Source organism: Gopherus flavomarginatus, chromosome 1 (assembly GCF_025201925.1).
Source record: "Gopherus flavomarginatus isolate rGopFla2 chromosome 1, rGopFla2.mat.asm, whole genome shotgun sequence".
In the NCBI taxonomy this organism is placed as follows: Eukaryota; Metazoa; Chordata; order Testudines; family Testudinidae; genus Gopherus; species Gopherus flavomarginatus.
This window is the reverse complement of record NC_066617.1, coordinates 41,383,277-41,408,535: the sequence shown is the minus strand read 5'-3', so window position 1 is coordinate 41,408,535 and position 25,259 is coordinate 41,383,277. Positions and strand designations below refer to the sequence as shown.

General features: G+C 40.8%; 1 protein-coding gene across 6 annotated transcripts in view; it reads right to left on the bottom strand.

The window, feature by feature from the left end:
• Nucleotides 1-933: 933 nt before the first annotated feature.
• The window catches only part of PANX2 (pannexin 2), a 28,673-nt gene continuing 4,347 nt past the window's right edge, over nt 934-25,259 (bottom strand). For 2 of the 6 annotated variants that reach the window (XM_050936190.1, XM_050936189.1), the window contains 2 exons: nt 4,683-6,134; nt 934-2,753 (listed from right to left, as the gene is read on the bottom strand). In XM_050936190.1, coding sequence (XP_050792147.1) covers nt 2,389-2,753; nt 4,683-6,134 — 1,817 coding nt within the window. In that variant the 3' untranslated portion in view covers nt 934-2,388. The other 4 variants (XR_007772055.1, XM_050936191.1, XR_007772056.1 and 1 more) reach the window with 4 other exon arrangements.

Sequence of the window (25,259 nt, the reverse complement as noted above, 5' to 3'; positions counted from 1 at the left end):
TACCTGAAAGGGGTTCCAAAGAGGATGAATCTAGATTGTTCTCCGTGGTACTAGATGACAGAACAAGGAGTAATGGTCTCAAGTTGCAGTGGGAGAGGTTTAAGTTGGATATTAGGAAAAACTTTTTCACTAGGAGAGTGGTGAAGCACTGGAATGGGCTACCTAGGGAGGTGGTGGAAACTCCTTCCTTAGAGGTTTTTAAGGTCAGGCTTGACAAAGCCCTGGCTGGGATGATTTAGTTGGATATTGGTCCTGCTTTGAGCAGGGGGTTGGACTAGACGATCTCCTGAGGTTCCTTCCAACCCTGATATTCTATGATTCTAAGCAAGACCCAGTGAAACTAGAAAGATTTTAGTTTGGCTGAAAAAAATATTCCTTTTAACTGCTACCCATTGTATTGAATACATCCAGCAGAATGTGCCTGCAATGCTGATGAATATAGCAAAGCAGTGCATTTGTACTTACCAGAGAGGTCCTGATGTGCCACTGATTTCAGCTGAATGTGAACACAATGCAGCAACTCAGCAGATAGAGTGAAGAACCAGCTCTGAAGTAGCGTAGACCCCAATTAAGTCCCCATTCTGCAGTTTCTGTACAGGTAAAACTTCCTATTGCATCAAGTTTTACCTAGATAAGGGGTTCAGAATAAGGTTCTAAATATGTAACTGGACTTTTATTACTTAAAAACTGCAAACCACCTTCTTAGCCATCAAGTCAGTAAAGTCAAATGTGCAAGGTGGAATGGGGACATCCACATCAAAATCATATTTAATAGATTTACTAAAACATAGGGGATGACTAATTTACATCCTCTATCCAACTGTATCTAGTTTAGTTTTTTTCTCATGTTGTGGTAGAGGTGGGTCATTTAGCTATAAAATATTACACACGAAAGATATTCAGAATAATGTTTATTTATCTTCAGTGCTATAGTTCATTAAATACTGGTATCATATATCCATGTTTGAGGTAATATAAATTAAAAAATATATTTAAGATTTCAGTCCCATACTTGTGCTCTCTATATTTTTTCTACCACCATACAGAATTTTGAAGCAAACAGTAGTTCATAATTTTGAATGCACTGTGAATACCGTTTTAATATAGTCTTCTCTTGTCAGACTAGACTTTTGAGGAGAATGGTTATTGCATGATACATTTTTAGTAGATTTTTTCCTTCTATTAGAATTTTCTCATAAAATCTCACATATCCAAGTTATAGGATGAATGGGCATTAGGATGTACTTTGGGCCAAGGAAGACAAATTTTGAACAGGAATGACAGCACATGCTGCAGGATTATTGTCCGTATACATTATGGCCCAGATCCAGAGAAACCACGTAAGCATGGGCTCAACTTTAAGCATGTGTCTATTCTCAAGTGACTTCAGTGGGATTACTCACATGCTTAGTTAAGCATGTGCTTAAGTGCTTTGCTGGATCAGAGTCTAGGAGAGACTGCAAACATAAACTAACAATCCTCTTTAACTCTGCACTGTTTGAAAACATTGCTGGTTTTACACTGCATCACCATTGCAGGATTTTTTCATATCAGTGAAGCACCTTTGAAAGTTTCTAACTTGGTTCATAAATAGACTACGCAAAAATAAGCTGCTAGAATGACCCTCTTCTCTCTATTTTGATAAAAGCAAAACCTGATTTGAAAAGCTATTAAAGTAATTTTTCAATGGAAAAATATATTTAAGAAAATAAACTCTTCATTTCATCATCTTCCATTCACACATAAGATTAAAGGGCAGGGCATACCTCTCACTCACAAATGCAGACTGAAGCATTTCAATCCTTTTTGCACTATAAGCTGGTGTTAGTAAGCCCTTATCCTAAACCTCCATCAAGCCCAGCACAAGTGAGCTAAAGAAACAAAAAAAATAAATGTTTCTTGCATATGTCTTTTTCATAAAGTCCATGGAGAAAAAATATATTTTCCTTATTATTAAACTCTTATTTAACTCCTGCCATTAAAATAGAAGATACACCTCACCAATATCTACTTAGCTTTAATTAGCCATTGTAAATACAAAGGATATAAGTGCTCTGTAAAAATCACTGTGACATGCCATCAAACTCTTTCAGTGTTTCAAAAGTTGTATTGATCCATATTTAATTGATGAAGCTACAGCTAACTTTTTGTGCTTGGGTGCTCTTGGAGGTAAAGGTGTACTTTTATCTGATTTTTTTTTATTATTCTATTTTGCAAACTAGTGACAGTGGTGATGATGCTATCCTGAAAAATCAATTTGTGGTATTACCAAAGCCTATGGTCTGTATTAAAACTCTCCATGCTCATGCAGTGAATTGCATTGTTGAGGGTTCCATTACAGTGGTACTGGACCTAACCATTAGGTTATATCCATGCAGCACTATATCTTTAGTACTCCACAGAACTCACTATTGCCCTTGGTTCTTCAAATGTTGCCATCATTATGTGCTTTGGGGTAGGTATGGAGAGTATTTCCCCTGCATCGGTTGGTGAATGAATACTGTTGTCTGTAAGGTTGGAAACCTCTTCCTCGTGATCTTCATACAGTGTATTGACGTTCAGTAGAGGGTGAGTAGGATTACGATTCAGTGTAGCTGCTGGTTCTAGTTTGATGTGGCTCAGGGGTGTATTTGTTGCAGCAGCAGTAGTTGTTGCTATGTGATTGTGATTGCAGGAGAGGTAAGTCCCAGCAGCAGGGACAGTTCTGCATGTCTCAGATGAGTATGGAATCTCTTTCTCATGATGTGGGATGACTGAAAGAAAACAGAATACAGAGTAAATCACTGGCTAGTCTATTTCCCCCCACTAATCCGCCACATAGCTGTATCCTGATCCCACAGAAGTCAATGGGAGTTTTGCCACTAATTTCAGAGGGAGAAGAATTGGGCCCAATACACAGGTTTTAATTGGACTGAGAAATCTAAGACTACTTCTTCATGAGAGCTTTGACTTTTGAAAATTCTAGTCCTAGATGCACATTACAGTGTGACTAACAAGTTTTGTAAATATCACTTAAAGCTACATTTCTAAGCATCCCCTATACGAAATCATCCTCATTACACACACCATACGCCGCTATTCTAAATGAAATAGCTCAACAATGTATAATCAATAAATGTTTCTTTCCAGAACTTGGGTGGGGTTTAAGGTGGGCAAAAAAGCAGCTGTTGTAATTATTTTGTACTCACAACTTAAAATATCCAAACACTTGTTTAAATAAAGATAATTGAGACCAGAAACCCCCTGTAGCTTCAGGGAGTTGGAGTCAGAACAGGCTACTGGATTAAGAATGCTGTAGGAAGTCCTGCACACATATATTGGGGAGTTTGAGGACTCCAAAAAGGAGCATAAGGATTTGGAAATGACAGAAACTTTTAGATCTCAAATCACTTTTCTGCTGAGCAGGGATGACACAGTAGCTGTCTGCTGAGGTCCAGAAGGGGGGGTGTTCTTCGCTTATAAGGAACTTAGAGCCATATCTTTAACACAAAGTTTTCTATAACTCCAACTGCATATTTCATCTTCTGTATCGGTCACTTACAGTAAAACAAAATAGCTAGATATGGTGCCCATCACCATAGCGTCTCAGCTCCTCACGATCACTTGAAATATTTGTCTTCACAACACCCCTCTGAGCATAGGCATTGACTTTTATTTTTCCCCAGGGGTGCTCCACCCCTGCTCTGCCCCAAGGCCCCACCCACAATCCACCCCTTCCCCCAAGGCCCCGCCCCTGCTCTGCTCCCTCCCACCCGCTGCTCTCCACCCTCCCCACAATGCCTTCCCCATCCCCCAAACAGCTGATCGGTAGCATAGCGATTAGCTGTGGGTGGTGAGCAGTCACAGAGTCGGCCCCTATGCTTCTGAGCTAGGGAAGTACTATGATCTGCATCATACAGGTGGGGAACTCTGACTTGTCCAAGAACACACAGAAGTCTGTGGCCAAGCTGAGAAATGAACCTGAGTTCCAAGAGGTGCCTTTCACACAGACCAGCCTTCCTTAAAGCCAAGTAAAACAAAGGAAAATTTAAATTTATACTAAGGATTACAACTCAACAATAATCTGAGTTTTCAAATCCTCAAGATTCAGGGCATAAATCAGCCTCTAACAAAAGGGGAGTAGGAAGATTATTCTGTAACTGCCTTCTGCACAGTTTCATGCACCTTCCTCAGCAGCTGGCACTGGCTCATCATACACGGGACACTGGATTAGATGGAACACTGGTTTGATCTAGCATGGCAGTTCCTGTGTTACTGGAAAATGAGTGATGTAACTTACAATGAAGTGGATCAGAGAGATAGGAAAGGGTGGGGTATCCTGGGAGCCAACTCTTACCTCTTTTCCTGGCAAAAGTGGTGACATTTTGCATAAGGCCAAATTCAAAATTAAGTGTAAAAATCTATTACTACTACAAAAAAAATCTGCAAAGCAGAAGGACATGTTGCATAGCTCTGCCTTGCCACAGCTCTACTATTCCTTATCACAGACCTATATCGAGAAATTCTATCTAACCCATTTAAGAAGACTACTTGCCCTTATATTATCAGCTGCTTAGAAATTTAACAAGATAGAGCAAACAGATCAGGTCATCTTTGAGTTCAACCTACAGCAGACAGCTACTCCAAATTCTGGCCTGTTCAGTTTATCGCTGTTGAAATGGTACTGCAATGACATACTGTACCTTTGAGAGAAGAGGTGACATGAACTACGACATTTTCCTCTTGGTTTAAAAATCCATCCTCTTGGCTTTTGGATGTAGGCATTGAAGCAATGGCTTGAATCTCTGGCTTGGGTTTTTTACTGCTAAGTATATATGGGTGAACATCCAGTGAAAAGTGCCGTGTATGTTTTTTCTCATTGCCTGTGCTGGAGATGGTGTTTGACTCAGTTTTATGAGATGATGATTGCTGTGAGGTTTTTGAAGTGGACTCTATCAGAGGAGCAATAAGGCTATCAGTTGCTGTTTTCCTTCGCACTGGCTTTGGCTTTTCAGGTTTGTGGTTTTCAACCTTCATAATAGCTAACTGCTCTTTGAATGGCTGCGGAAGTGGATTGCTACTTGGGATCCATTTCATCTTCTTCCTAGGTCTCTTAATGACGAGCTGTTCACTGGCATCAATGTCTGCTGGATCGACACTGGGGTCTATAGTCTGAATCCCTGAATCGCGCATCGTTGGTGTGACATCATGATTAGACTGGGCCAGCGCTGCCAGCAACTGGCGCACCACATTATCATACATCAGATCACTTTCATTTGTTATAAAATCCAAGCGGTTCAGGGATTTTATATGGTCCCGATTTTCATTGCAAAACATAGCTAAAATATTGATGTCACAAAACTGAGACTTTTGCCACTGCTTCTTGGTCTTTATTCCAACCTTGTTCAGTTTATCAAATATGAAATTAGACTTGCGGAATATGAAGAGGTGAACTAAGTTGATGAGAATGATCAAGTTCATAAAGCAGAGGAGGACAATGTCTACTCCAGCAATGATCCGTTGCAGCTGGACAGCTGGCAGCTTGCAGTTCACTCTGATGTGTAATTTGGAGCTGCTCGTTTTGTCAGGAGGCTCTCCTAGTGCACACGTAAACTCATTTTGCTTCTGCGTAGCATAGTAGGTGGATAAATATGTAATTGGTATAATGCTTAAAAATATGATAAATAAATGTCTTGCAAGATAAAGTTTAGCTAAAAAGTTACTTCGCCCTCTTCTTTCCAGGTATTTTTCAAACAAATTCTGCTCAGGGCTTTTTTCCTTTTCGGCATTCTCAATTATTTCTCTTTTTTCCCGCTCTGTGATCCCAGGGCCTTTGGACTGTATTTGTTTCTCTATTTTCGGTGCACGCCCTTCTGCTGCACGGTGGTAGCAGTTATCAATCTCCTGAAGCAAAAAATTAAGCTCAGAAGTCAGTCTGGTGGAGGCCAGAAACTCCCAGCCAAGAGCTGGAATGTACATTATGCCAGCAAAAGCCAGCAGTGCATAAGGAAGGAACTTATGCTCAAACAAGGAGGGCCAATGGCTGGCATCAACTCCTGGCAAGGCATCTATTAGTTCTGTCCAACAATATCCTCTGGCATACAAGGCTTGGTCACGGGTGAAGTTGTGGGGTGTGTAACAGTATATTGGCTCCTCTGTATAACAGAGAGAAAAGTCACTGCTGTGCATTTAACCTACAAAAGGAGCTCTGTAAAATAAATATTTCAAATGATATCAATGTTCTTTTACTGTTTCTTTACATGGCCATCAAGTCCACAAAGATTTAATATTAGTTACAACCCGTACTGCCCACACCCCGGGCAAAACTATCTGCTTGAAGAGCTTTAATAAATCTCGACTAGAAATGTTAAAAATATATATATATATAAATTGCATTGGCTACCACTTCCAATGTAGAACTCCACACTGAACTCTGGACAGCTAATGAACAGGATATCCTTAACCACTGTACAGCAACTGAGACTGTTTATCAAAAGGACATGCCTTCCCTATAGAAATAAGCATAATATATGACTCACCTTAGTGAAATATTTTTTCATTAATAAAGCCAAATTATTTGTAGTTGAAGTCAATGAATCTAATCCTGTGAAAACTCACAGTAACAAGGACTATTGTACTGAACATGACAGAGAAAATTTAAACTTAATATCATCTAGATACTGGGTCAACTTCATCTCAAGTGTCTCTTCGATTTCAGTGGTAATAATTGGACATTCTCTGTTGGTGTAACAGTCTATTTAGCATGGTAAATATTTAGTTTTACCTTCAGATATTTACTGTTAAAAGATTTTTCAAGACTAGCAATAAAATATTCTATAAAGTCTAGTGAAAGTTGCACTATTGTTAGTTACTCACAATAACACAATAATGACCTTGACCTAGACATGCTCTTAGAGGAGAAAGCATGTACTATATCCATGTCAGCTCAACGATATGTCTCTAGAGAGTACTGGATATGGAGTAAATTTTTATAGTGTTTTGACAGGCATTACAAGAAGCAGTTGCTAAATCAGACCCACATTAAGTAAATATTTTTCTTCTTGAACACAGAATGTGCCAAAAACACCAAGCTTGTTTCTATTATGAACACACAACCTGGGCTCTGGGAGCAACAGGATTAAAGGGTTTTTAAGGGTCAGTTAAGGCTGCTGGGTCTTTACAAATTGTAACACGCCTTGAGAGTTGTTTCATTTGGTATCAATGACTAACAATTTCCTCTACAGTGTTTAAACCCTTCCCCATAAATCACATGCGCAAAGAAGCTCTAATCTTTGCTGCAGCAGTAGGCAAAAAAAAAAAAAAGACCCCCACCTGCCAAATTTACTGAGCCTCGCAAGGGAAACTGAACAGTTCTCTTGTACTGTGGAAGTATCCAAAAGGCACATGCACATACTGGGTCTTCATGTAATCAAATCAGTGTAAGTTTCAGGGTTAGTTTTAGGTGTTTTGTCAGGGGCGGTTTGTGGGGGGTTTTTTTTTTGGTTTTTTTTGAAGCAATGCACTGCAATAAGGATTAGCTTCTAAAGTACAACTAATCTGGGTGGAACAGTTACAATAAATGCTACTAAACAATACAAAGTCAATTCATTTGATAAGCCTAATGAATTAGAATTAAGTACCTTTACAACAGAAAGTAAAACAATACCTCAAAATGATTCAGTTCCAACCTTTCAGAGAGGACAGTTTAAGAAGAGTATGTTAATGTTACTCAACTTCTCATTTAGACTCATTTTTAGGTGTATTTCCAGAGTCTCTTTACTCGAATATCTTTTCTGGTTGCATGAGCCCCAAATTCCAGCAATTAGAAAAAAATTCCAGCTGCAGCATCTACCACCTGCTTCTACTAGGAAAATGCTCATTGGCTCCCTGGTTTTCGGCAATCATATCGCATCCCATTACTGATCATGGGAGATGTGTGCCAAGAAATTCCAACTCCTGCCGTCAGGGGGTTGGTTACTGTTACTACCTTACTGCTAAGGTTTCCCTAGAGATTCAGTAGGTTCCTATGGAAGAAAAGTTTCAGTTAAAAAAGTAGCACAGACACTGAATGCAGTTTTTTATATCCAGAAATATATTAAAAGATCTTCCATGTGCTAAGCCACACTTGTCAGCTCCAAATTAAGTTTCAGAGAAAAACAACTTCTCCTGTGGAAAAGTATGTGATCATTTCTCCTAAGTCACAGTACGTACTGTACCAAAAACATGCAGTCAAGACTGTATACAATTGCTCGCACAAAGCAATTGCATTTATTCTGGATCCATGCACCAGCTGGTGTTACGAAATAAATCATAAACATTGTTTTTTTGTTTTTGTTTTTCCACTGAGGCCCCACAATTAAGATAACTATTGCAATATTTCAACACAGAATTGCAATGCAATAAAAACAAACAAACAATCTCAATGAAAGGTCATATACTTAGCATTGTTATTGATGTGCATGCACCATGGATTGGGCACATATTTCAAATTTGGCACAAGGAGTAGTGTACTCTGGTATAATCATTTAAATATACTAACTGTCCAACTATGTATAGCACATAGGAGAGAATGTAGAGAAAAAGAGAGAGAGACTGACCAGAATAACATTTCTATGTATTTCAAGAGTCATGGCAGGTCAATATCTAACTGGGCTCAACCCAGTCTAATTGGGCTCTCTGGAGTCTTTCCATTAACTTCAGTGGGCACTGGAGCAAGTGTAGAGTCCTCTATAAGAGCAAATCTCTATAGATTATGCACAGGAGTTCTTACTCTGCAACCATTTCATTCACATTGGTCAGAGAGAAAAATCTGAAGAGTTGCACTACAACGTTTGAACCAAACAGAGTCTCATTTATTAGAGATGACTTCAAATATGAGTTTCTCCTGTCGAGCAAAGAAAGTCAAAGTTCTGCTGGGGAAGTTTGCTAGCTCTTCCACTGTTAAATGCCTGTTTTTCAGCTGCTCTCACTGTATGGTGTGAAGTGGGAGTTTTGTTGTTCATTACTGTTATTGAGCACGCTGTACTATTTTTAACTGGTGTTTTGTTTATTGATATTTATTTAGGATATTGTATTGTTTTACATATTTATTATTTTGACAGGTTTGCTATGAATAGTGATGTAGTATTTAAATAATGAGGCGCAACACACACTCATGGTGAAATCCAGGCTCCACTGAAGTCAGTGGGAATTTTGCCATTGACTGCAATGGAGCCAGCATTTCATCCTCCCCTGGTACATTTTTAGCAAGGAATTAGCTATGTATACAACCTACTGATTGCAATGTTCTTATAAATGTGTTTCTAAAACATAAGAGCCACATAAGAGTGTACAATTTAACAACACTGTTACACACATTCATGAAAGTCCATGGGACAACTCACATGCTTAGCATTATGCATGAAAGCCTTGATGAATCAGGGCCAGGGGGCCTAAATCTGCAACATGCTGAAGTCAGAGAGAGCTGAAGGCACTCAGCACCTCCACAGATTGCTTAGCACCTTGCAGAATCAAGCCCTTCTTAGGCAATGCTACAGAAATATTCCATAATACAATTCCCTTAGGCTTCAGGGAACACTGTGAAGATCCAGTGCTTTAAACAGATATTCGTCACAATCCAGATTTACACATATGCATTAGATACCACTGAAACACAGGCTTCTGCTACATAAGCCAGATGAGAAGCTTCATGAGCTCAGCTGGTACAGAATACTATCATACATTGACAGGTCTATCATATTGCAGTACAATATCATGCCACACACGCAGCGCATCCACAATATATCACAGTATCAACATACATGCAATCAAACAGCCACAGGCATGCATCATACACACTAGGTACATAACTCGGGAATAAATGCGCAATAAAGCATGTAACCAAAGTATTTTATTTTAAGAAAAGTAACTAATTGTGTTTTTTTAAAGTAATGTTTAAAGGAAAATGACTCTGGATCCTCTTCTCTCTGGAAAAAAAAAATCATGTTACTCAGGTTAAACAGTTCAGTCTAATGAAAAATTATATTACCTAACCACATCTGCTTTCCCTGTCGATATTTAACAGGGAAATTATGTATAACTCTGTTACTTCTGATATTATTTAAACAATTACTGGGTGAAATCCAGGTTCCATTGACGTAAACGGCAAAACTTCCACTGACTTCACTGGGGCCATGAGCTCAACAGCAATATTTAAAGGACAGTTATGAAAAAATAAGCTCCACATAGGGACCAATTCCTGCAACAACTTACACACACAAGTCTTATTACATATGTAGTCTTACTTAACTCAGTGGGTAAGATTAAGCACATGCATAAGTGTTTATAGGATCAGGCCCTAAGCTAGTTCTATAAATTCTAAGTATTATTACTATTAATCAAATAAAAAGACAATAACTTTACCTTTATTTAGGAGTACTGTCCTTCACTTCAGACTGTAGGTTCCATGCCTGATGATTCAGTTTGTCTTCCTGAGGCACAATTTCTGCCATGACGAGAAAGCATAAGTACTGACATTTATTCTCCTTTTTTCTAGATCCAGTTGGCCTGTTTAAAAAGAAAATTAATTGAAAAAATAAAATCAAGAAAAAGGACTACCCTATTGCTGATAAATGTCCCAGATTCTACATGCCTTACCCATAACTGTGTATGATGTACATAAGCAGTCTTTATGTTTAATAGCAAATAGACTACCCACACAGATAGGTACAATGAAGGTAAATAAGGGTGGCAGAAACAGGACCAATATTTATAATTGTATCTTCTCATGAAGTGTCGATTCTTTATTTACATACATTTCAAGTCCTACAGCATAGTCCTAAATTATCACTACATAAGTAACATACACACAAAGTTATTTGGGAGAGTATTTGCTACAAATTATTAACTACATATAGTAGACATTACCTTTTCTAAAATTAACTACACAACACATGCTAAAATTCACTTACCAGGGAATGAGGCGTAAAGGCTTCAACAGTGCCTTGTAATGCCTCCCCCAGGGGAAGAGAAATATTTTTATCTGGGTCCTCATTGAAACGTGGAGGCCCAGAGTGAGAGAATTAGTTCAGAAATAGCAACTGGTGCGGTAGGGGGTGTCAGAAATTCCTAGTTGAAAGCCCCTAGACTGCTTCCTATGGGGAGACATTTTTCAATAATGAGCTATCATCCAATACGCGATGACCATGTTGCAAGATGATAATATCATTGTACAGAGATGTTCCATAGTGATGTACTGCTGCACCCCACTTCAACCGTTTCCTCCTGTGCTATACAGAACTCTGCGAGGAAAAACAGACATCTGGAGGAAAGTGACATGGCTTACCCTCATAACCACGTGTGTTTCTGTTCTGTGATCTTGATTTCCATGATGTAAAGCTTTAAGGGACAATATCAGGTCAGTTAGAAGGCAAGTTTAGGTCTTGGAGAATGACCAAAATGTAATCAGTGAAATTCATCCTATACACAGGGCCCCAAAGAGAGACCTGTGCACTGTTTACTTTTCAATTCAGCCCTAATTTGAGGAATTAAATAGTGGACAGGCCTTCTGCCTGGAGATGAATTTCACTCAAAGTGAATAAAGAAATATTCCATGAAATAAAAAAAAAATTAAAATATTTTTTAGCAATTTAAAAGTTCCTCTCCAGTGATCAAAAGCCCAAAGCAACCATATAAACACTCAGGCCCAGATCCCTAAAAGCTATTTAGGCATTTAGCTCCCATTGAAATCCGTGTTGTGAAGATCAAGACTGTAAGAGAGTTCAAAAAAGAACTAGATAAGTTCATGGAGGATAGGTCCATCAATGGCTATTAGCCAGGATGGGCAGGGATGGTGTCCCTAGCTTCTGTTTGCCAGAAGCTGGGAATGGGTGACAAGGGATAGATCACTTGGTGATTACCTGTTCTGTTCATTCTCTCTGGGGCACCTGGAATTGGCTACTGTCGGAAGACAGGATACTGGGCTAGATGGACTTTTGGTCTGACCCAGTATGGCCGTTCTTATGTAGATACATTAATAATCATCACCACAGAAATACCTATAAGTAACCTTTGCTTGTGCATGAAAAGCCAAAGTGAAATGAACTCTGACCATGAAGTAAAACTCGTTATATACAACCTGGTCTAACTGCACAGTCTAAGCAGGTCAAGTGCAAAAAATAAACAGCATAAATGGTGGAAATATCATATTTGTTATATTCATATTTATAATGATCAGAAGTGTAAAAGTTGACTTTTATCAGAAGCTTTTTTGCCCAGGTATAACTCAAAAATAGTTTCAGTATAAAAAAACAATCAAACAAACATGTCAAAAAATGAGCCCATAAGGTAGTTAAATATTTGTAATCTCTTCTAGTAGGTTGTTGGGATTTTTTTGGAAGGTGATATGGAAGACCCTGGACTATTGCCCTTTAAAAAATAAGCTGCCCTGTATGTAAAAAAACTGGTTTTTGCAAAATGTCAGTGCAGAGCCATAAGAATGTCATCACATAGCATCACAATCCCACTGCAGATGCCTCTTGCCCTCCTGAACTGGTCCACCCACTCCATCAGCTATCTATATTGGAAAGAGGTCATGCTTTCCCTCCCAACTGGCTTCCTCAAACCCCTGGAGCCTGCAAATGGTGAGCTCCCCACAACCCCTAAACGGATCCCACTCCTTCATTAAATAAAATAATCACAAGTAATGACTTAAACATGTCTTTAGATGGCTCTACACTGACAGTGCCCTAGGAATAGTGCCTCAGGACCATAACATTGACTGGGACTTCTCAGAGGATTGGCCGAAATGCTGCTCTCTCAGCTTCCTAAAGTCTGTGTGATGGCCACCGGAAGTGTAAGAAAAGCTGCTACCATAGTGCTATTGGAGCATTGTACTTCCAAATTCAAATACAAGCGCATAAATATGGGCCTGATCCAAAATCCAGTCAGCCAATGCAAAGACTGCCTCCGAGGCCTTTGGATCAGGCCCTGTCTGATGCAAAAGAAATCTCCAAAGGAATCATATCAATCTACTAAATAATATGCCACCAACAATAACATTTATACATATTTGACTTTTAACTCATGCACCACACAGGTCTTAATGCTGACAATTCAATGGTGAGGCTGATTCTTTCTGCAGCCTTTTTCAGCCTCCAATACATAGGGGCTGAGATTTTCCCAGGATATCTGGATGCCGTTCTCCTTAAAGTTAATGGTAAATAAGGCTTCCAAAGCCCTCAGGTGGCTTTAAAATCCAAGTCTATGAACTTCCCGGAACTTCAGTCATATTCCCAATATTATTTAACCACGTTTTCCTCTTGAATAAGACTGAGTAAGGCAGCATCTAACAAAACAGATAACCTAGGTCACTGTGAATTCCTTCAGGTGTCTGTAAGTACATGTTAAACTTCAACTCATTCACACTTCAGTCCTCAACAGCATGCATCTGACACCTGACACACAGAGATCCCATGAGAAGAACAGGATGCTCACGTCTCCATGCATTCTCTGAGAACTAGAAGCCAGGACAGACAACTGCACGTTACTTCCAGAAATATTATATGTGATCTTTACACTATTCCTTTGAATTGTTTTTTGATTGTAGAAAACAACTCTACTGGATAAGTATGCCTTGCCTCTTGAGTTAAGTTCATGACAGGCAGGGGGGTGCACAAGAGGGTAGAATGCAGGGGCATGGACATCCTTGCCCCAATAATTGGCAGAGACCCTGGGGCTCTGGCAGTGAGAGCGAGCTCCTCTGGCCCTGGCACAGAAATGTCCTTCCAAAAGCCATCAAATTTAAGTTTTTGCGCATGCCCCTGAGGACAGGCCAGCTTGCGTCTATCCTTTATTTGTAAGGCCCTGCCAAATTCACGGCCACAAAAAACACGTCACGAACCGTGAAATCAGATCTCCCCTGTGAAATCTAGCTGTTGGAGGGGCAGGGCTGGGGACACCCCAGCTGGATATTCCTACTATTCACTGGGCTCCAGCTGCTAGTCCTGACGGGGCTGGGGAGAGACAGGGCTTCCTCTTCCCCTGCAGGGCTGCTCCTGAGGGGGAGCTCAGACCCACCTCTGGGTATCTTCCCTGACTGCAGGAAGCTCCATGGATGCTGCCAGCTCTGAAGGCTCCCAGCAGCATGGGGGAGATCAGACCCACCTCCACCTCCTTGAATCTCCCCTGGCTGCGGGGAAGTTTTGTGGCTGCTGCCTTCGGAGCCCAGCTCTGAAGGCAGTGCAGAAGTGAAGCAATCCCACAACACTCCTACATCAGCTTTGTGACCCCCCGCGATGCACTTTTGGGTGGGACCCCCACGGTTACAATGGTGTGAAATTTCAGATGTAAACCTCTAAAAATGTGAAACTGACCAATTTTAAAACCCTCTGGCCATGAAATTGATCAAAATGGACCATGAATTTGGTAGGGTCCTATTTATTTGGGAACTATCTTCAACCTTTAGGTGAAATTCCCACCAGAGCAGTGAGCCTACAAAAGACTCTATGTGCCATTTATATCCTGTATAAGGCCCGGATACTACAAAACATGTAAGCATGTGCTTAAGCCCATTGCTGCTCCTCTCATCATATTTGCTGAATCAGGACCTAAGGGTCTGTAATAAGTAGAACTTAAGTGGGGCCAAAATACTTGTGGGACAAATTTCTGCCCTTAATTATACCTTCATGTAACCAAGACAGAATCTGGCCCTGTACTCTTAGCAATAATAATAATAAAAAATAGTTTTTTGTACTTTACTGCCATATGCTGCTCTAGGTGCAACCAGAGAGAATTTTGAAAAAAAAACACATAAATTAAAAGCCACTTTATAGATACATCAGATGACTTGAGTATGTGTAACATACACTGCCCACATCTTGAAACAAGAATATTAGTAAGAGAAGTTGATCAGAGATACCAAAAAAGAGAATCTCATTGTGTATTTAATAAATCCTCAACAAACATGATTTAAAACATACTATAGATAATGAAATGCGTCAAGAGACATTGAACTCATGTAGAAACTGTACTACACAGTGAAATAAGCATCATTTATGCAGAAATGATTACATATAAGGAATTAAAACATAAAACTTGAACTGACTCATCAGTCATTTAACTTACTGTCTCCTTCCATTACTTCCTCATGAGAATTTTCTAGCAGAAGGGTGGTAGAAGGCTGAGCTAGGTAACTGCTAAGAGATATAGAAATACAGTACTTGTGAGCAATGTTTGGTATTTGAAGCATCAATTTATAAATTTAATAAGAAGGCCAACAGCAGAGCTTGGCTTTTTGACCAAAACGTAAATCAACTGGCTGCCAATGTTCTGCTTTATTAGAAGTATTTAACAGCTTTGAGGGGAAAAATGAACATGTGACAGTTGACTATGATATGAAAATTATCATTCACTGTGATGGGAAAACACTGGGTAGTGTACATTATAAGAAAATTAATGTGATTTGGCAATTCTTGGACTCCATCATTAACCCTAAAGCTTTGTTTGATCATTCAGAAATCAAACATTTCAACACCTTGATATTTAAAATGGAACATAACATTTGCAACAATGCATTCATTCCCTTTGGAGCCTATGCTTCAGCTCCTTACTCAGAAAATCTCCCACAGACATCAATGAGAGCATTGTCTGAGTAAGCAGCACAGCACCGGTCCTGACCTGTTCAATGGAGAATTTTTCTTTATAATAAGGAAAATAAAACAATACACACAAACTAAGCAGTTAAGAGCAAGGACCAAATTCCTCCTAATCTAAAGTAGGCTGAAGAACTTAGCATCTGGGAGGATGAGGCAACAACACCATAAGTATCCTCACTCTAAATGCAGAATCACTGTCCTGACAATCATATTGCAGCTATCCACAGAACAAATGGGCACGTACATTTCTACCTCGGATGACCTATTTGTCGTGAGCTTCAGGTCTGTGGGTTTCATGGCAGGAGGAACTGAAGGGAGAGTTAAAACAGCACTGGACACAAAATGATGCACTTCAAAGTCAGGTTTAATGTTGTATGTGTAATTCAAGCTTCCAACACTTTGATTCAAGACATTGTAAAAAGGACCTATATACGGAAATGTGCGTGTAGCGCAACCAAACATTTGGGACTCTTTAAATCTAGATCAAAACTTCACAGCTCTGACCTGTCTCTAGAATGGGAGAAACAGAACATCAAATCCAAAACAACTGCTGAACTTTGGGGTAGAGTGGATGTGGTTTGATTCTGGATTAGAACTGCATGTCTGCTCTGTGGTTACTGTACTAATGTGTAACTAAACGAAATTTTGTGGTGGCTTATCATTTCTTTACATATTCTTCCAAGAAGGACGCAAAAGGTAGGAGCAATAAAATTCTGGTTCAGTAAGAAAAATTGAAAACCCCCTAGTAATCTGAACATACTAATCCAGTAGGCTCTGACATTTCTAATATGGAAGGCCACCAATAAATAATGTATAAATTGCACAAGTGACACCATAAAATTATAGACTCACAGCTTGCTTCTAGGCTGTCTGGCACCTTGTATAGTTATTTTCACCAGTACAAAGTGAGGGTACATTTCCTCCATTCACACACCAGTGGTAGTGTTCTAAACAAGAGTGGTGTACTAAACACTGTATTGAAATTGTAAGCTATCACTTGAAATGCTCAGGGGTTTTCCTGGTCCTGCTTGCAGGCAAGCAGGATCTGTACAGAAGCATGTGATTCTGAAGCTAGCACCAACTGGTTTGCAGGCAGCCAGCCCAGTGTAAAGAGGGCTGAGTTATGCCTCTCTGTTTTGGGGGACAGTTTGCTTTCTCTCTGTTTTTGGATTCTTGTGTGTTATTCTGAATTTTAGGAAATAAAAGTAGTGTTACACTGCCACCCTGCAGCAAGAGTATTTATGTTTTTATCTCTCTCTCTCTGTGTGTATGCCATGAACATATAACAAGGTGCCAGACAGCAAAGAATCAGGCCTTTCTGTATGAAACGCTATAGCATGAAAAACGGAAGGGTTTCTGACCCTTTGAAGGGTCATGAACAGACATGTACCATGCAAGGAGATGCATATGAAGTTGACTGTGCACTGCAGACTGGTGTATTAAACTCTCTTATTAACATGACTAGGGACATATTTGGTATTTTGACAGAAATACAAATACCTTTGACAATAAAGGAAAGAGTTCAAATATTCACAGACGGTAGCTTTCATCTTAAATTAAAAAAAAAATATCATCCTTTTGTTGTCCTTAAGTTTCAGACAATAATTCCTGAAGGAAAACATTGAATAAAAACAAGTAAATTCCTCTGGGCCTACCAGCTCTGTGCATTTGGACTTGTTATCCTCTGTGTATTACCTTCCACACAACTGGAGCCGACTCCTTGAGACCTGGCTATTGTATGAATCCTTGTAAATGAGGCTTTAAGCCCTGAAATTTTAGAAGACAAATCTTGGGTTCAACTTAAATTCAGATCCGAACCCATTCAGTCAAAGACTTATAGGCCAATCCTGCTCCCATTAAAGGCAAAATGCCCACTGATTTCCAATGGGAGCAGAATCAGCATGTGAGATGCAATTTTTCTAGGGCTGGGATATAGGGGTCAGAGATAGGGAGAAGGCTCATGCCAATCCCTTGGACTCTCTCTCAAGCTCCCAGATTTTTTTGCCAGCGTAATAGCCGAGTATCTTTCTTAGAGGCCTTCGTACCCTCACTGTGGTTATCGTGTGCCAACTATAAACATGCTTTGTATAGCTGTTGACTCACCCTCTGGGGAGCTTGCTTTCTAGGAATCATGCTATTTTATTTCAAAAAAATTAAAAAAAACTGGCAAGTTCAGTAACAACACTGTAAAATGGACTATATGTGAGCAAGTGTCCACAGGTCTCTCCTGAAAGATGTCCTGAAGAGCATAAGTAAAGGGTGAATTTCACCTCTTTGCAGAGGATCAGCACAAGAACCACGGTATGCCCCATGTAAGCCTTAACTTATGCCCTCAGAGTGAAATCCTGGTCCCAATGAAGTCAATAGCAAAACTACCATTGACTTCAATGTGGTCAGGATTTCACTCTCAAAATCGTATTGGGCTTACAGGGTACAGAGAGGCCTCATAGTGTCCCTCTGCGCAGGTGAGAATTTCACCCAAAATGCATTCCCATCTAGTAGTGAAGTCTGAGGAGGAAATTATTTTCTCTCTCAATAGATTTTGTTTACATTACAGTTTCTTACATCTGGCAAACAGACTGTCATCTCAGTTTATCTTTTACATAAAATCAGGAATAAAAGTTCATAAAGAGTGACAGCAAAGGTACCTCTGATGGAAGGAAGGCTCTTCCATATTTAAAACAACACGTAAAATATGAAGCTCACCTACACTGTGGTCTTATTCATGGAGTTAACATAAGACTTAGTTCAGTGCCTGGTGAACTACTACATCTTTCTTTACGTGTTAATATAATTATTAAAATAGTAAATCATATCCTTAATTTCTCAGTGGTGATGTAAAGATAAAAGCACTCGGGTACCAGGGCAATCAGTGTGGAATAAACTGCCTAGATAAACAAAGAGAAAGTTATGTTAAGTTAACCAAGCATTTGGCTTGTGAAATAAATACAGTATTAACATCATAAACTAAGTCTCTCTTTACTTTACCCATCAGGGAAGTACAGTACACGTTAACTCATGCTACAGAAATAATGATCTTTAAGACCGGAGATGGATTATTGCCTTTTAAATAATTCTCTCTGTCATGACATTTTTTGTTTGTCTTGTTATCTAAAGTATAATTGTACTTGTCTATATTCACTTTCTAGGCCAACGAGGCATGGGCTGATGCTGGGAAACTCAAGTTTTCTCCTGGTGTATTCCCTTTTCCAAGTCACTTGTATAGCACAAGCAAGCTGTCCAGTCAAGTGGATGCTACTCCACATGCTCCACTGGATTTCACAGACACTGTTGACTTCTATTTACTCCTTGTTTGGTCCTGCATGCATAAGTACTGGGGTAGAGACGGAATATGAGGGGTTCAGCTGCACACCACATACTAGTTATACAGACCTTTCCTACACTAAGAAAGATATGTTGCAAGAAACCATTGCTCTGAGCTCACCTCACCATACTTGTGTAACACCCTTAATTACATTCACTGCACTCAAGTCTTTTACAAGTACTGGTTGCATAAGCCTGGATAGATCTGCCTATAAGTTTCTTTTTATTTAGGAAGATTACATTGGCTTTAAGTGGCTTTCCATGGATATTACTATTTACAGGAATTAAGTTCATAAGAAGTATCAGTTCTTATTGTTTATTCTGACACAATAACTTCTGAATTCAAGGCACAAAGCAGCACTTGGGAAGCTGCCATGGTATTTGCGATAAAGATACAATAACAAAAATCACCCCATTTTTGCCAGCAGAGTTTGCTTTTTCTATATCTACTATCTAATTTGCCAGAAGGAAGGGCCGGTGCAAGGATATTTTGCACCCTAGGCGAAACTTCCACCTTGCACCCCCCAACCCCGGAGCATCGCTTATTATAAACTTTCAAAAATGAATACTGCATAATGTGGCATTGTTCATTACAATTAATATACATTCGGCTTGAAAATTTATTAATGTCATTATTTAGTCTACATATTTAATGAAAATAAATGAATAACCTGACAGGATGTGGGGCTGGCTGGCTTTCGGCACGAGGGTGCAGCAAGGGTTGGATGGAGACAGGGGAGTGTGGGGCTGGCTGGCTGGCTTTGGGCAGGGAGTTGTTGCAGGGGCTGGATGCGGGCAGGGGGTATGGGGCTGGCTGGAGGCAGGGCAGTGGGGGTGGGACTGGGCACCCCCCAGCACTCATCCCCCCAGCACCCATCCCCCCAGCACTGGAACCACCCCCCAGCACTCATCGGTGGTGCGGCTGGGATTGGGTCTCTGCCTTTCTCCCCACCGGTGGGTGCAGGCCCGACCCTGCTGCAGAGCTCACGGGAGTGGAGGTGGTGCAGGGCTGAGCAGGGGTGGGGGCCCTGGGGAAGAGTCGGAGCAGTGCAGCGCCCCTGGCGGCTAGAGGAGCAATGACATCACTTCCCAGCTGGCCGGAGCTGATCACAGCTGCAGCATCCCCTCGCACAGCGGAGGGAAGAGGGTTACACGTTTAGCTGGCACTGGGTGAGCATCCCAGACATTTTGGGCACCGCTTTTTGGCGCCCTCAAATCTTGGTGCCCTAAGCGGCCGCCTAGTTTGCCTCGTGGTTGCACCGGCCCAGCCAGAAGGTATGGAGAAGCATTCAAAGCAAAGAGCATAGCTAGACTTTGGAAACTATAGTGACAGTGCATGGGTAAAGCATAATACAAGCATCAGGAAGCAGGGTATGTCCTAATAAATACACTTAGTAATAAGGCATGTATTCAGGAGGACTAACATCATTAGTAAACACAGTGTAGCAGGACTAACATCATTAGTAAACACAATGTACAATCTCTCTGAACAAGTGTAATTTCACTAAGAAGTCTGAGTAAATAGAGCCATGGTAATAAAAGAGCTAGGGTCTAATCCTGCTCCTATTAAAATTAATGGGAGTTTTGCTACCGATTTCAATGGGAGCAGGATTGAGTCCTTAGTAATTAGAAGCTCTGATCCTAGTTGTTAACTCCCAAAGATAAGACAATTTTATTACACCAAGTCCAGGATGAGCTTACATTATAGTTTTATGCTAAACAGGATGTGGGGCTAAACAACCAGTGGGGCCCCTTGATGATCGAGATACAGAAGGAGCACTTAAAGATGATAAAGTCATTGCAGAGAAACTAAATGGATTCTTTGCTTCAGTCTTCATGGCTGAGGATGTTAGGGAGATTCCCAAACCTGAGCTGGCTTTTGTAGGGACAAATCTGAGGAACTGTCACAGATTAAAGTGTCACTAGAGGAGGTTTTGGAATTAAATCATAAACTCAACATTAACAAGTCACCGGGACCAGATGGCATTCACCCAAGAGTTCTGAAAGACCTCAAATGTGAAGCTGCGGAACTATTAACTAAGATTTGTAACCTGTCCTTTAAATCGGCTTCGGTACCCAATGACTGGAAGTTAGCTAATGTAACGCCAATATTTAAAAAGGGCTCTAGGGTGATCCCGGCAATTACAGACTGGTAAGTCTAATGTCAGCACTGGGCAAATTAGTTGAAACAATAGTTAAGAATAAAGTTGTCAGACACATAGAAAAACATAAACTGTTGAGCAACAGTTAACATGGTTTCTGTAAAGGGAAATCGTGTCTTTCTAATCTATTAGAGTTCTTTGAAGGGGTCAACAAACACGTGGAAAGGGGGATCCGGTGGACACAGTATACTTAAGATTTCCAGAAAGCCTTTGACAAGGTCCCTCACCAAAAGCTGTTACGTAAATTAAGCTGTCACGGGATAAAAGGGAAGGTCCTTTCATAGATTGAGAACTGGTTAAAAGACAGGGAATAAAGGATAGGAATTAATGGTAAATTCTCAGAATGGAGAGGGCTAACTAGTGGTGTTCCCCAAGGGTCAGTCCTAGGACCAATCCCTATTCAATTTATTCATAAATGATCTGGAGAAAGAGGTAGACAGTGAGGTGGCAAAGTTTGCAGATGATACTAAACTACTCAAGATAGTTAAGACCAAAGCAGACTGTAAAGAACTTCAAAAAGATCTCACAAAACTAAGTGATTGGGCAACAAAATGGCAAATGAAATTCAATGTGGATAAATGTAAAGTAACGCACATTGGAAAAAATAACCCCAACTATACATACAATGTGATGGGGGCTAATTTAGCTACAATGAGTCAGGAAAAAGATCTTGGAGTCATCGTGTTCTCTGAAGATGTCCACACAGTGTGCAGAGGCGGTCAAAAAAGCAAACAGCATGTTAGGAATTATTAAAAAGGGGATAGAGAATAAAACTGAGAATATATTATTGCCCTTATATAAATCCATGGTACGCCCACATCTCAAATACTGTGTTCAGATGTGGTCTCCTCACCTCAAAAAAGATATACTGGCACTAGAAAAGGTTCAGAAAAGGGCAACTAAAATGATTAGGGGTTTGGAGAGGGTCTCATATGAGGAAAGATTAAAGAGGCTAGGACTCTTCAGCTTGGATAAGAGGAGACTAAGGGGGGATACAATAAAGGTATATAAAATCATGAGTGATGTGGAGAAAGTGGATAAGGAAAAGTTATTTACTTATTCCCACAATACAAGAACTAGGGGTCATAAAATGAAATTAATAGGCAGCAGGTTTAAAACTAATAAAAGGAAGTTCTTCACGCAGCGCACTGTCAACTTGTGAAATTCCTTACCTGAGGAGGTTGTGAAGGCTATGACTATAACAGCGTTTAAAAGAGAACTGGATAAAATCATGGTGGTTAAGTCCATAAATGGCTATTAGCCAGGATGGGTAAGGAATGGTGTCCCTAGCCTCTGTTTGTCAGAGGATGGAGATGGATGGCAGGAGAGAGATTACTTGATCATTGCCTGTTAGGTTCACTCCCTCTGGGGCACCTGGCATTGGCCGCTGTCGGTAAACAGATACTGGGCTAGACGGACCTTTGGTCTGACCCGGTACGGCCGTTCTTATGTTATGTTCTTATTACCCACTCAATTATCTTTTTTCCATCCAGAGTGTCTTTTATTCTTCGCCCCCCCCCCCCCGGTAGCTTTTCTGTTTTGTTTTGCTGTGTTTTGGAGCATCTGAGCAACCCAGTGACATCAATGGAGAGCAGAATGTGGCCCATTTTCCCAGTATAATATAATGGTGTCCTTTGTGCTGAGAGGCAAGGTTTGTCCTGTCTATTCTTTTATCTTTCTTTGGACTAACTTCTGCTAGTGGAAGGTACAGGCTTTCAAGCTACATAGAGCCCTGCACAGCTTGAAAGCCATACCACCCACCAACAGAAGTCCGTGCAATAAAAGATTACCTCACTCATATCCTGAACACAGCTACAACAACACTGCAAAAACTGCTTTTAGCATAAGCTACAGTTTCGTGATCCCAAGGTGAACTTAGCATATAGAGTCTGTGACTAGACTCAAATGATTTTGGTTTTGGTCTATCTGAAAAAGTTGTTTGACTCTTTTAAGGATACAGACTGCCCCTTCCACATATAAGTCTTCCCAAGGGTAAAATATGTTCCACAAGCTGCAGAGATAAAGGCAGATTTTCCCCTGCAGGGAGTGCAGTTTAAGCCAAAAGGGAAAATGAAGGATTTATGTCAGTAAAATCAGCTGCTCCACTAGATTCACATGCACTTGTTTGCTTATCCTTGCAGAGTGACATCCAGTCTGAGAATATCTCCGCCTCCCCTCCATTAATCACATGGTTCCCTTTGGAACTCTTTTTCTGAAAGGACTGTAAACATGGAGGTAAGTTACTGCTCTTTTCACCAGTTAAGTCGTGGATAGATTTCTATCGGGAAATCCACATTATCCAGAGGGAAGTTATCAAACTCCTCCCTCTTCCTCAGAAGGTTACCTCTAAGACCCACAGAGCCTGCAGATGTCACACAGAAGGGCACTTGCAGTACAGGAGGAACATGCTACAGGTGGGGTTCCCCCTTCTACAGGGCTGGTTGAGGTTCTGCCCTATTTTGCGTCCCTCCACACCAAGCAGAGGAAGAGAGAGTCTAAAGCCCTTAAATTCTGTGGTGATGATGATTTTCAAAAATCACTAGTGATTTTGCATTCTCAATATGAGTGACCTTAAAGGGGGCTAATTTTCACCACATTTAGCCGTATGGAGTGGAAATCCATCAACGTCACGAAAAAACTTGCACAAATACAGACAGATGATATCTTCCTTTCCAAATGCAAATGGATGGACATCATACCAAATGGACTAAAGGTAAAAAATCCACTGCTATCTACATACTACACAGATCACAGTGAGAGATTATGACATACTCTGTCAAAGAAACTGAGGAACCACCTGATCAGTATCCTATACAGCAAACAGGAAAACATCAAAAGAGAGCTCTCCAACCTGGAGACTCTCATTAATGACCAAACTTCCATACAAACAGACTTCACTAAAATAAGACAGGAGATCTACATTACTCACTTCACCTCTCTACAAAGGAAAAAGGACTGTAAGCTGTCTAAACTCCTACCTGCCACATGGGGCCACAACCGTGGTACCCCTAACCCACCCAGCAATATCGTCAATCTTTCCAACCACACACTCAGCCCAGAAGAAAAGTCTATCCTATCTCGGGGACTCTCTTTCTGCCCTGCCACCCCCACCAACATGATACAGTTTTGCAGCGATCTGGAAGCCTACTTTCGCCGTCTCCGACTTGAAGAATACTTTCAGGACAACACTGAACAGCGCACTGATACACAGGTCCCCTCCCATCAACAGCACAAGAAGAAGAACTCCACGTGGACTCCTCCTGAGGGTCAAAATGACAGTCTGGACCTATACATTGAATGCTTCCGCTGACGTGCACAGGCAGAAATTGTGGAAAAACAACATCGCTTGCCTCATAACCTAAGTCGTGCAGAACACAATGCCATCCGCAGCCTCAGAAACCACCCTGACATTATAATCAAAGAGGCTGATAAAGGAGGTGCTGTTGTCGTCATGAACAGGTCTGACTACCAAAAGGAGGCTGCCAGACAACTCTCCAATACCAAATTCTACAGGCCACTTCCCTCAGACCCCACTGAGGAATACACTATGAAACTGCACCATCTACTCAGGACACTCCCTACACTGGAACAAATCAACATACCCTTAGAGCCCTGATCAGGGTTATTCTATCTACTATCCAAGATCCACAAACCCGGAAATCCTGGACGCCCCATCATCTCGGGCATTGGCACTCTCACTGAAGGACTGTCTGGATATGTGGACTCTCTACTCAGACCCTATGCCACCAGCACTCCAAGCTATCTCCGTGACACCACTGATTTCCTGAGGAAACTACAATGCATTGGTGACCTTCCAGAAAACACCATTCTAGCCACCATGGATGTGGAGGCTCTCTACACAAACATCCCACACACAGATGGAATACAAGCTGTCAGGAACAGTATCCCTGATGATGCCACAGCATAACTGGTTGCTGAGCTCTGTGCCTTTATCCTCACGCACAACTATTTCAAATTTGATGACAATATATATCTCCAGATCGGTGGCACCGCTATGGGCACCCGCATGGCCCCACAATATGCCAATATTTTTATGGCCGACCTGGAACAACGCTTTCTCAGCTCTCGTCCACTCACACCCCTTCTCTGCCTACGCTACATTGATGACATCTTCATCATCTGGACCCATGGGAAGGAGACT